The 14095-nt window shown below is 31.5% G+C and overlaps 2 protein-coding genes across 2 annotated transcripts; both read right to left on the minus strand.

The window, feature by feature from the left end:
- Positions 1 to 1287: 1287 nt before the first annotated feature.
- Positions 1288 to 2089, minus strand: LOC111211675 (calcium-binding protein CML42). Its single transcript, XM_022712949.2, has one exon. The coding sequence runs from the start codon at positions 2015 to 2017 to the stop codon at positions 1448 to 1450; it is 570 nt and encodes a 189-aa protein (XP_022568670.2). The 5' UTR covers positions 2018 to 2089; the 3' UTR covers positions 1288 to 1447.
- Positions 2090 to 9778: 7689 nt separating this feature from the next.
- LOC125577936 (putative leucine-rich repeat receptor-like serine/threonine-protein kinase At2g24130) lies at positions 9779 to 12291 on the minus strand. Its single transcript, XM_048740116.1, has 2 exons — positions 10758 to 12291; positions 9779 to 10680 (listed from the first exon to the last, which is right to left on the minus strand). Exons 1-2 carry the CDS (start codon positions 12004 to 12006, stop codon positions 10385 to 10387), a joined length of 1545 nt encoding a protein of 514 aa, XP_048596073.1. The 5' UTR covers positions 12007 to 12291; the 3' UTR covers positions 9779 to 10384.
- Positions 12292 to 14095: the final 1804 nt, after the last annotated feature.

The raw sequence follows: 14095 nt of genomic DNA on the forward strand, positions 1-14095 counted from the left end.
CGGGGTCCCAATCGGGTTTTGGTTTTATCCATTCGGGTTTTGGTTTTTCGGGTTTATCAAAATCAACCCCATTCGGGTTATATAAAAGTTCGGTTCGGGACCGGTTCGGGTTATATCGGGTTCGGGTCGGGGTTAGTAAATCTTCAAAGAACCGGTATAACCCATTGTACTTTCGGGTTCGGGTCCCAATCGGTTCTTCGGTTTAAAAATACATGATTTGTACCTATTTTGTAACTAAAACATAAATGAAATCGGTTCTTCAGATTTAAAATACATGATTTGTACATATTTTAATAGCCAAAACATAAGTAAAATCGATTCAAAAATAAGAAAAAACATCAAACGTGATCATTCAAAATCAAGCGAAAGATAAACATAGTTAGTGAAATAAAGAAAACAGATAAATGAAATCATAAAACAAAAACTAAGTTCTCATGAAATGAAATGAGAAACACTATTTAATGAAAACAAAACCAAAATAAAAAAAACTTTAGGTTTCAACCGCTACATTCCACCATCAACCTTTATCTAATAGATAATTATTTTAGAAGTTCAATAATATCTTAAAGTATTTTGGATACATATTAAGAATTAAGATCATATTTGGTAGAAGTTCTTTTTGTTATTATAAATGTTTCGGGTTCTATCGGATATCCATTTAGGTCCGGGTTCGGTTCGGATAATACCCATAACTCAATATACCAAAAAACAGGATCCATTCGGTATTTATGTCGGGTTCGGATCGGTTCGGATTCATTTTCATCGGATCGGGTTCGGTTCGGATTTTCGGGTTCGGTTTATTTGCCCAGCCCTAGAAAATATTATAGATTTACAAATGGTTAAATATAATCTCATTAAACCATGCATCAAAATCAAATAAATCAAGGTGGGGGTACATGGTAGTTTTACAAGTAGACCTGATTATTAACCTAACCTCTGTAAAAACTTTATTTGGATTTTCGATCTTCTCGTCTCTCGTCTTCTCTATCACACTCATGAAGAAGTAAGTCGTAATCGCCGCGAAGGTAAAGACTTCAAAACATATAACTCTTTAAAATGGAATAGATTATAGAAAAACGATATGAAATGACCATAATTCAAGTTTAAAGTTATTACTCGAAACAACCTTACCAGAAAAATTATAGCAAAAAAAAAATGCACTAAAAACTCACCATCATTCTGTATTACCAATAATACAAACTTTGATGCCCATAAACTTTTAGTTTAGAGTTATTATCCAAAACAAACTTACTTGAAAGACTATAGCAAAAAAATATGCACTAAAAGTTCTAAAAAAACAATCATCTTCTCCAATCTATAATTAAACTAAAATTCCAATGCTACAAGTTTATAAAATTTTTAATCAGATCATTACATAGAAAATTCAGTTGAGAAAAAGTAATTAATTAACAATCCTGTTGGAAAATAAAATTTGTTTTTATTGAAGTCAAGAAGGGATGACGACGGCGTGCATCATGTTCTTGAACTCGAAAAAGTCAACGCGACCATCCTTATTCCGGTCAACGGAAACAATCATCTTCTCCACTCTCTCCATCTCCCCTCCTTCAGGCAACCCAAGCTTCTTCAAAACCGTCTGCAACTCCCTAGCCGATATAAACCCGTCGCCGTTCTCGTCAAACACCTTAAACGCTTCCGCGAGATCCGACTCGTCAGCAGCAGTGGAGGAAGGATCGTCGTCGTCGTCGTTGTCTCCTGCTCCTCCGAAGAAAGAGTCGTCGAGGGTCTTGTGGAGAGAAGAGAAGTCGTCGAAGTTGAGACCGGCATTACCAGGCTGGATGTAGGATTCGACGGTGGATAAGAGGTCAAAGAGATCTGCGTTGAGACCGAGATGGGAGAGAGCTTGGCTTAGCTCATCGGCGGTGATGAAACCGTCGCCGTTTTTGTCGAATAAGTCGAAGATGCGTTGGAGACGAAGTGCGTTTAGGCTTGGGCTTCGAAGCCTGAAGGATGGTGATGATTGTATATTAACTCTCTTGTTATCGCCGTTGCTCTCCATTTATCCTCTTCCTTGACTATGACTTCTTCTTTCTTCTTGGTTGTGAGATGATACTCAGTTGGGACTAAATATAGAAGAGAAACAAATGGGAAAAAGAAGTCCGTTTTTGCCGACGTTGACTATGTCTGGCCCGCCATGTACGAAACTTTCTAATCATTTTAAATGCCCATAAGGGGAAAGAGATATAAATTAAATATTAATGGTGGAAAATTCAAAAGTCGGCTTTTTGTGATTTGTCGTCAAATGAGGTTGACTTCCTGAAAGAAAACATTACAAAATGTAATTTAGATTACTCGTCGTTTTTTAGTTCACATTCATCGGTCTAAAGAAATGCTGCAAAATTTACCGAAGATGTGTTTGCTTTCCCGCGGAAAAATCGAGTTAAACGAGAGAAGAGGTTAATTGCCTTACATGATGGACTAATTTGGTGGCTTATTAATTAAACTAGATGCTGAGACCCCGCGCAAGCGCGGAGCTGGTTACTTTGGATATCGGTGGGGCGGTATGATTTACGGGATGTTGGTGTTGTTTAAAATTTGTGCAAATTAAAGAATAAAATTTATCGGAAGTAAGACAACAAAATTGATCCTACCTTTTGACGATTAACTCAAGTTAGAGACATCTCTCAAAACGGAAGGAAAATTCAAAAAGTATAATTAAGGTAAAATATAGATAATGTAAAAAAGGCCTAAACATGAAACAGAGAGCGTGAAACAACGGAAAGGGAAAGAGAAGAAGATGAAGAAGCTTACGTCAGGTATATAAAATTAAAAAGACAGATATTGTGACAGCGCAGCACCAACTTATTTGAGGGTCCATATCAAGTTATCAACTCTGTATATATCCGTTGTTTGAATAAATACTCAAAGTTTCAAACTACTTGCACTACAAAATTATTTTATTTTTTCAAAATACACATTGTTTGCTAGTACTTGTTAGGGAGCTCAAAGACCGTAGTAGCATATATTAAAGCTACACTAATCTTCATCGCTAAGATCACACATTGTCTACATCCTCAACGTTAGGATATTCCAAGTAACACTTTTCCTCGTCTTCCTCGTCACGGGTTCCATCTTCATCTTGTAAACTCCAAGTAACCATCTTCCAAAACGCAGCACTCCACTTCTCTTCCCTCTTCAGGCTTAGCGGTGGTCTGTGACAAAATCCAGCCGTTGGATTGAAACAAAGCTCTTATATTGGCTTTGTGGTTCATAAGAGTTTCAAGAATGGTGAAACTGGAAGCATCGTGGCGAGTGGCTCCCCTTCTAAGGAGATCTGCCCCCTGTGTGAAATAGTTTAACAAAACATAAAAATTAAAATAGTTTAACAAAACATAAACGAAGGTTGACATTTTTACATTATGAAAAAATAATTGTGGGTTTAAAATGTTTGAGCTCAAATTATGTTGGGTTCTATGTCTAAAACATGATTTGAACTTAAAAACTGAAAATAAAAAAAAAGTTAGGTTATCTTTCTTTTTTTTTTCTCCGTCGTCGGGACAGCATCACCTGTGGGATCCCTGGCATGATTAGAGCTTAAGTTTGTGAGATTGGGGAGCGATAATAGTGTGATGCGTTATTGAAGAGGAGTTTACTTACATCAGTTAGGCTTCGTCCGCATCATTCCATTGTCGTTGGTCCTCGGGTGCTTCGTCGTCGTCGGAATCTGCAAAAAAAAAAAGTTTTAATTTGTTAAGTAAGATGTCTTTTATTTCTTTTAGATTTTTCTTTTTTGGTAAAAATATTTCTTTTAGATTCGGTTGCTAAAGACATAATTCATTCAGTTTTCTTGTTTTGTTTGGAGATTGCAGGGATGAAACCGTAGATCACAGAATCCTGTAAGAAAAACAGAGAAAAATCATTAGTTGTTCATAAAAAAATTCATAGACAAAACAAAAACAAAAAGATGAAGACACGTTTCATATATGAACAAAGAATAAGCAAAGCAAAGTTAAAGTGATAAAAAAATAAGTTAAAAAACAATCATCACCAGTTCATCAAGGAGGAGAATGGTGATGCCCATAAACTCTCCATTCTTGTTAATGTTCCTGAAATCCTAGAATCGGATGAGCCGACCAACAATGGACTGAGTGGACCTTCCAACGTGGAGAGAGTGAAGGTGAAGTAGGGAACGGCGGCTGAAGCGGCTGGATAAGTCATTTTCGTGACGGATGTGAGAAAGTAAAGCGATCGGAAAACTGAGAAAGAAAAGTTTGAGACAAGATGGAGCTTTTACCTCGAGGGATTCTATATATATGAGAGCTCTGAAGGCGTTAGAGGAGAAACTAAGCGTTTGGTAGGCGCAAAACGTGCGTAGAGCCTTAAAGATCGACCATAATAGCTGATTGCCGGAAGGGGAATCGCAAGCGACGAAGGAGATGGTGAAGATGGTGGCTTCCCTAATCTTCTTAGCTTTGTCTGTATCACCACTTTGGACAGATACAAAGCCTAATAAACATAAAATCAATAAGCCCAAAGCCACTTTTTGTCGAAGTCCATTCGTTAACCATCAATTAAAAAAAAAGAGGTGGGGTCCACAATATTATATTAGTTTCCGACCTTTATAATATATATTAGTTTCGACCATCAATATACCAAAGTATCATTTAGTGCAATGGTGTAGTTGTGAGTGATTATATCTCAATAATCCGGATTTGAACAACATATTTGACATTTTTCACACTTTTAAAAAGTAGGACCCACAGACCGCTGACGTGTCGCATCAGGAGGAAAGAAACTCTTTTATTATATTAGTTTCGACCATCAATGTACAAAGTATCCTTTAGTACAATGGTATAGTTGTGAGTGCTTATATCTCAATAACCTGGGTTTGAACCACATATTTGACATTTTTCACACTTTTAAAAAGTGAAACCCACAGATCGCTGACGTGTCGCATCAGGAGGAGAGAAACTCTCATATTATATAATAGATTACTTTTGAAGATTATTATAAACTAAAATTGCATCAACTTGAGAATGCAAGAACGATTATATGCAGTGGCGGAACCAAAATTTTTTTATACCGGAGTCATAATTTTTTTTTTCAAAAACATAATTTATAAACCATTAAAAACTACAAATTATAACTTTAATTTTTAATGTATTGTAATTATTTTAGTATATTATATCTTTTGTGGGGTCAAATTTTATATTTTAATGGGGTCAATAATTTTTTTCTTAAACAAAAATAAATATATTTAAAAAAATAGTAGGGTCAGCTGACCCCACTTCTTCTTCACTGCCTCCGCCCCTGATTATATGGTCCTTTTTTTTTTGAACAAAACCATTATATGGTTCCATAATTAACTGTCGACGGCTTTTTCAATAGGAAACAGACAGGCCACGTCCAAGTTGTAGTTACCAAATTTAATTGGAACGTTTCCATTCGCCAACTACATGACAATCATGGGTTGTTTTCTTAAGCATCCGAGTTTTTGACCCGTTCGCACTATCCATGTCGGTTTGGAAGAACCTACAAAACCACGAAGCCCAATCTAACATTAACCCACTAACTAACGCCCAGTGACTGTTTTCCGAAGCATTTCACTTCATAGGTAAAGGGAGCTTTGGATTATTTATAGAAGATTTATAAAATATATATAATATTTAGAATTTAAATCTAATATTATAAGATGAATTTTATGTATAAATATTAATAAATCACTATAATTATTAATAAACTTAAAAATTAAAAATATTTTTAAAGTAAATTTCTGAAACTAGATATCTAGACCTAAAAATCAATATATCCGGATTCGATTTTACAGATCTAAAATTTTACTATCTAGATCTGAATTTGGACACCCTGAATATTCTTTTAGAACAGATCCAGATCTCAGATAATAAGTCTCTGGCTTACTTTTTAGGACACATATTTGAAAACTAAAATGTGAAGAGGATAAAAATCATTAATTTACATGACCAAATACAGTAAGATATCATACATATCTACAGCAAAAAGTTATGTTGTTCTAAAAAAAATCTACAGCAAAAGGTTTACACTTATAATCTTACAGCAAAAAAAAATTAAAACTAACTTCATTTACCAATCATACCCTAAAGATGAATTTTTAATATACAGAATCGTTAATTGAATTTGGTTTATTCAATGGAAACTAGCCAGAAATTATCATGTATAAGAATTACATAGCTAAATAAAACTCTATTAATACAACATAAAATGTCGTTCTTTGAATGAGACTTTTATTCAGTGGATTTTCTATATTTAACTTTGAACTATATTACTAAACAATATTATTAAAATAATGTTATTCTAAGAAAAAGGATAATGTTTTAATCTCAGTCCTCTCTATTTAAATAGACAGGTTAACCAAAGATACATTTGATTTTTTTCCTATAACTAGCTAATGATTTTTTTTCAATAGTCAAATGCCTATTTTTTTCTGTTGACCAAACAAATCAAAAATGCATTAATTACATTTGACTAATTGGCTATTGTGTATTATTTATGTGATTATTACATGCTTAGTTTCTTTTTGTATCACCTACAAATCTTGACCTCATATCTATTATTTAAATGAAATGGCTAAGTAAACTGACTGATTATTTTATCTTTTATTTCGCTATTGATTTCATAAGTAGTCAAAAATCTAACTAAAATAAAATGTGATATAAATGATTTTTTCTATTTATTGTTTTTTTTCATTTAAGCAAACATTTGTATTTTATGTGATAAAGAGTAAAAAGAAAGAAGAACATCTCATACCTTACAACCAGTATATATAGACATATAATCATCACACCAAAGTCATTGAAAACAAAAATATCAAGCTAAGAATATTGGGCATGGCCAAGTTATCATGTTCTTATCTTCTTGTACTCATGATTGTATTCTCAGGTAATTTCAATTTTTCATTTTCAATTAAACCAAAATATTATGATATCTAAGTAAATGATTATATTTTTTATATATATTTTTCGTCAATGCCATGCTTTTGTAGTATGTTTAATGGTTGAAAAAACTGAGGGAAAGGTATGTGCAGTAACCATTATAGAAGGAAAAGACTGTAAAAGGTCCTTTTGCAGTCGAGACTGCGCCATGCAACACAAAGGCGGGCTTGGATTTTGTATAGACGATCCTGAAGTTCCCGGACTTCTTAACTGTCGTTGTGTATATGATTGTTAAAGGGATAACTTCATGAAAAGATGTGATACATATATTAAATAAATGTAAGGTTTTTGATCAAAATAAAACCTACGAAAATCTATATACTATAAAAGATATTGATTCAAAATTCATCTAGGCCATCCAAGCAGTGCCGTGCGAAGAGTTTTAGGGGCCTAAGGCAAGTTTTAAAAATAAATTTATTTACAATCGTAATGAAAACAATTTTCTAATATGATATATTATTTTCACCAAATACACAAGTCTAATACTGTAAAAGAATAAATTTATAATGTAAATATGTTATATTATGTCATATAGAAAAAAATACATGAATTAAAAAAATGAGTTAATTAGTTTTCGTAGAAATGTTTTTTTAAATAAGTCTAAACCACTATAGTATAAATTATTTTAAATTTTAGAGTCCTAAAAACAGTCGTATTAATCGGGGGCCTGAGGCGGATGCCTTTTTCAATACACTGTAGGCACGCCTCTGCATCCAAGTTAAAGATACTGATTGGTAATGACTTTGGCTTTAGGCTTTGACTTTAGAATTATGGCGGTAGAGATTTTGACTTTAAAAACTGTAACTTTTGCTTTAGAAAATTATAAAAGCTTGATTGGCATCAAAAACTTTAGAAGTTGTGAATGGTATAAATGTATATTATGATTCATTTCCAAATGTATTACATATTTATTGCAAATCTATTTTTTATTTTAATTCAAGTTCATAAAATATATTGGGTAGTTTAAAACAAGAAATCAATCAAAATTTATCAACAACATATTTTATTTATTTATTGTAAAAATAAAAAAATTGAAGCCAACAAATTTATATTTTTTTATTAAATTTTATATAATATTACAATTTATTAACTTAAAACAAAAATATTATTAACGACTACCGCTTTAGGCTTTTGGTTTAAAATTTTGAATGTAGAGATTTTGGTTTTAAAAACTATGACCGTCACTTTTAATATTTGTAAAAGTCTGATTGCTACCAAAAAAACTTTAGAAGTTCTGACTATTAATAACATATTTCAATTATTGTATACATGTGATATTTTTTATTATAATCAATTTTTTGAGAAAATTATTAAAATCAATTTATCAAGAATTTTTTTTGGGTTATATCTCATTAACAATTTGATTGCTGTTTTGGGTTATGAGTAACTAAAATAATTAATTTGTTTCCCTCTCTGGCTCACCAATTTTTTTAAATGAAAAATGGATCTTAAACTAAAGAAATCAAAGAGTTATTGTGTACTAATGACTTTATTTCTTGCGGTGTGAAATAGGAGTGTTCAATCCGGATATCGGTTCGGTTTCGGTTTGGTTTTTTTTTGGTTTTCGGTATTTCGGTTAGTAAAATATAACTACCATCCTAAATTCATATTTACTTCGGTTCGGTTCGGTTTATATACCGTCGGTTTTTGGTTTATTCGGTTTTAAACCAATAAACATAATTATTTTGTTTGAGATCATATTATATGAATTTTAGAGTCATATTATCAACACAGTCATTTATTAAAAATATATTACATGTTCAAATAAATGAATAAAATGTAAAAATGCTTCTACCATAAAACAAAATAATCAAATCTATAACTAAAATCAAAGCTTGAAATTTTGAAAATAAAAATATGAAACAAAACAGACATGAAAGAAAAGTTTTTCCACTCTTCCATATTTAGTGTTCATTAAAGTTATGTTTTTTCAATTAAAAATTTTCCATTAATTATTATCCATCAAATTTATAATCTTCATATTAATTTAGTGAAGACTAAAATAAATCAAAAAGATCAAAAGAATACTTAGAAAATAAGATGTCTGAATTGCGATGTATTGTTATTTAGTTATAGTTCAAGTGTTTTACAAATTAAGGTTTTTTTATTACTATAAAATTATGGTAATAGTTATTAACACAAATTTAACTTATGTAACAAATAGATTTTCATGTATTGTTATAAAATAGATACATATTTACATGTTTCTACTTTTAATCGGTTTTGTTCGGTTTATTCGGTTTAATCGGTTATATACCAAACCATATACAAATCCTACGATTTTTATAAAATTCTATATTCAGTTTATATGGTATATACCAAAACCAAACCATATTGTCTATCTTGGTTCGGTTCGGTTCGGTACGGTTTGGTTTTACCATATTGAACACCCCTAGGTGAAACGTAAATTGATGTAGAGATGCTCTTTAACTTTTTTGGGAATGAGAAGAAGGAAAAAAAAAGAGTTAAGTTATATTTTTTCAGAGCATCTCCAAAAAAGAATTCTATTTTGAAGTTTTCAAAACTCTATATTTGAAGTTTCAATATGTTCTTCTCCAAAAGCAAAACTTCAAACTCAACTTCAAAACTATTTATATTTTATAATATAGTCCTTGTATTTGTTATAACTAATTTGAATTCATAAAACTTTTGTAAATAACTAGCACATATATAAACATATTGCAACAATATTAATTAATAAAATGTTCTATTAAATATAAAAATTTAAATAAAAATAACTTAATTAATATTAAACTTCAAACAAAATACCATATTATTTCATAAAATGATTTTCGTAATGCATATATGATCTATTAGTGTATTTCGAAGTAAAAATGACTCTCCACATTTTTACTTTGTAGATTACGAGCTAAAAGTTGTTAAAATCGGGTAATATTGATACTTGTAAATACAATTTTGGTATTTTGGCAAACTAATAAAAAGAATCTAAGTACAAAAATGCTAAAAATATATGAAACACTAAAACAACAAAAAAAATCATGTCTCCCCTCATATACTATATTTTACATAGTACATAGTTTATGTACATATGGAATTCTGCAATATTCTATATTTAAATAACAAAACTAATTGTAAAATTTTAAAAGCAATTATCTGTGCGTTTCGCGCGGAAGACATCTAGTTATAAACTAAAATTGCTTCAATTTGAGAATACAAAAACCATATAATGTTTTCATAAGTAACTGTCGATGGCTTTTTCAGTGGGAAACATACAGTTACTTATGAAAACATTATATGGTGAACCTAGAGGTTCATGGTGAATCCAAGAATAATTCAATTATAAATATTTATAATCACAGAAATTTCAATTTCACTAACAAAGTAACACAAAATCTGTTTTTTTAAATCCGTAGAAATCCCATTAAACATCTGAAAATTTAAAACTAAATAGTAAAAGCTTAAATTCTTCAACAAACCCTAAACTAAACACTATCTCAATGATGCCTTGAGCTAGACTCATACAAAGAAACCACCAAGTCATAAATTTGCGTCAAGCTCGGTTGCTTCAATGGTGGCTTATCAGTACACATAAGTCCAAGTGTAATCCCTTGCTTGACTTTCTCCAACATCCTCTCCTCAACCTTCATCTTCTCATCAATCACTCTCTCTAGATTATCCGGATAATGAACTCTTATGTACTCAAGATACCTCCTGTCTGAATCTTCTTGTGCCTCATCAGGTCTTAGATTCGTAATCATCTCCAAAAGAAACAATCCAAAGTTGAATATATCTGCAAAATAATCCCAACACACAAACACTAAGCTTTTAATGTTTCATATTATTCAAGAAGAGAGAAAGAGTCCTTACTTGTTGATGAGTTGTTTCCATCTCCAATCTTGAACTGGGAGATCAACGGTTCTTGATCCTTATCCGACAACAAAACACTGCTTGTGCTAAGACCAAGTGTAACCTCAGGCCAATGTTCCGATACATAAAACAAACCATCCACAACTCCCATAACAACTCTTAGCCTCCTTCTCCACGAACAAGCCAAAGAAGAGTTCAGCCAAGTCTCAAGACTTTCACCATAAGTCCACTCAGTAACCAAAGCTCTCAAGCTTCTACCATTACACCAACCCAAAACTCTCACAAAGTTCTTATGTCTTAACTTAAAAACCGCCTCACACTCTTCCGCGAACTCACGCCTCTTCTCTTTCGAAACCTTCTCCGTATAAACCTCTATCTTCGCCTCCGTACCATCTCTCAACGTTCCTCTGAAAATATCCACCCCACCGCTCTTGCTCACAAGCTTCTGGTCCGAAAACTCGTCCGTCGCCGCGTCGATCATCTCGGACGTGAACTTGTGGTTTCTCCGACACGTTCTCGGTAAGTAATCAGGTCTTTTCAGACACATCCACCCCAAGCAGAAACAGAGGAGGATCACCGTTATCGGAAACACAATCAACAAGACTAGAACCTTCACCTTGTAACGCTTCGCATCCGGAAGAACACCGGAGTGTACGAAGCTCGAGGCGTTGAACCGTTTGAAGAACTCGGAGTCGGAGATCTTATTATCCTCGGAGAAACGGTTATACGAGAGGTTTAAACGCGTCAAGTTCGCTAAACCGGTTAGGTTCTGAACCGGGACGAAACCGGAGAGCTGGTTGTAGCTCAGGTCAAGGGTTCGAAGCTGAGCGCAAGAGAGGACGTTCGTGGGGAACTCGCTGTTGAGAGAGTTGTTGACGAGATCGATCTCGACGACGGTTAAGGGACAGTACTTCCAGAAGAAGTCGAAGGAGAGGTAGAGAGCGGCGGTTTTGGGGCGGCTGTGGATTCTGATCTTGGGGAAAGACTCGACGCAGTTTGGGTTTTTGGACTCGTTGCAGAGGTGGCTTGCGACGATGGTGGAGCGGAAGATCTCGACGATGTCCATGGGAGAGGAAGAGGAAGTGTTGTTGCAGTAGCGGAGGAGTGGGTTGCGGATGCAGTTTTGGGTGATGGTGTTGGTGAAGTCGGGAGGGGGAGTGAGGTTTGCGAGGTCTTCGAGTACTGTGGCGGAGAGAACTGAGAGGGGGAGTATAGTGAGGAAGAAGATGATGAAGAGAGAAGACGCCATTGGAGAAGTTTGCTAGAGGAAAGAAAGTTCTTGGGAGACAAAGCAGGGAAGTAGTTTCTGTGTGTGTATTTGACGTGTTGGCGGTTATTTTGAAACAGAGTGGGAAGCCCATGTTCTTTTTTTTTGATGATCGTGTGTGTGTTTGGAAACCTGAAAAATATTTTACAATGACTTTTTATTTTCCATAAAACTATTCGTTAGCTATTAAAGTTTTAGAAAAAAATTATTTGCAGTAGTTTTTGGTTTTTGATTTTCTAAAAACCACTTTTTTACCAATCAAGATTTTTACAAAATAAATTTTCTAAAATAAAGGGAAACCAGATTTTGAAATAATTAAAACCTCTATAAATTAATAATGTTGGGACTACACCAAAACTATAATTTTTTTTATTAATTTATCGATATACTAATTGAACCAAAAATTCAATTTAGAACTATAAAATTATATTATTTTATAAAGATTTTTAATGTACATTAATTTATAAAATATTAATTTAAAGAGGTTATACTGTATTTTTTAACAAAAACAATGTTTTGTGGTTTTCTTTAGCAATAGTGTACATAACTTTTTTTGTCAACGTCTAAGTAACTTTTTATTTTCTTTTTATTTTTTTTAATATTAAAATTTTTATATTTCATTTATTAATATAGCATAAATAAGTAAAAAGATATCAGTAATAAAATAGTAACTATTCGAAATTACTAAGAATCAAAAAAATAATTTGTCTATCTTATAAGTTTAAAATCTAAACTACATAAAAACTTATTATACTATTTTTTTTTTGTAGAACTTTTAACAGTTTTTAGTAAAAATAACTTATATTTCCATTCGCATGTTTAAAAAATGATTAACAATTGGTAATATACCAACCAAAGACTCTGATTCAGATGAAGATGAAAAATATAATAATGTTCATAAATTATATGTAAGGCATTCAAGATCAATTATTTTCATTTACATAAAATTCACAGCGGATTTATTTTGTATTTGCAGTTTTTGTTTTAGAAATAATTTATTAAATACTTTTCTGCGTGTTTGATAATAGTATTTTATATTATTTTTCAAAACAAACATTTTACTATTAATAATATTTTTAGTTAATTTATTTTAAAAGTAAAAACTAAAAACTAAAAACTAAAAACCAAAATTTAAAACAACCATTCATGCTTTGATGAAAACTAAAATCTACTGCAAAATCAAAAACCAAAATTTAAAAACCAAAATCCAAAAACCAAAAATCTAAATCTAAAAACTAGTAAAACAATCATCACATCTTGAAATTAATTTATTTTTACATTGTAATCAGAATTGTCTTAAAAAAGGAAAATTCACAACAAAGAATAATGAAAAACAATTTTCTTCAAAAATAAAAATTGTGACAGCATTCTCTCAAATAAGAAAATTTTGAAAACCATCCATGGTCCATCCATAAAGCCGGCTGAGGCATAAGGGCAAGGGGGGCGTGGATCCATGACCCTTTTTTTTTTTGCATAATTAGAGTTAAAATGGGGTTTGATTTTCAAAAAAAAATTTAAAAAGGGACCCAAAATTTTTAAGTTAATAGAGTATATGTAATTTTTTTTTTGAAAAACTATTTTGCCCAAAGGCCCATAATTTACTTGAGTCGGCCACATGTCATTTATAAGCAGTTTATTTTTACACACACTATAGTTTAAATAAGTTATTATATTAATTTATGTTGTTAAATTAAGTTTGTTATAAATTATTAAATAGATTATATATCGATTGAGTTTTATTATATAAAAATTAAATTATATATGACTTCGTTGATATTAATTAATTTTAATACAGTAATATCAAGTCATTTTAGAAATATAAATCTTTGATTATATTTTTAATATGTATTGCATTAATATGTTACTCCAAGATAAATATATACTTACAGTTTAATTTTTATTACCATAAAATGTATAAATAAACATAACTAATGAAAAATTTATATGTAACTAAAATTTAATTTTATTTATTTAAAATTACTAATGAGAGATTCTGAAATTTAAAATGAAGTTTTAGGTAAGTATTTTCATAACTAGATTGCACTAAAAATATAATAGAATTTTAATATTA

Source organism: Brassica napus, chromosome A1 (assembly GCF_020379485.1).
Source record: "Brassica napus cultivar Da-Ae chromosome A1, Da-Ae, whole genome shotgun sequence".
In the NCBI taxonomy this organism is placed as follows: Eukaryota; Viridiplantae; Streptophyta; class Magnoliopsida; order Brassicales; family Brassicaceae; genus Brassica; species Brassica napus.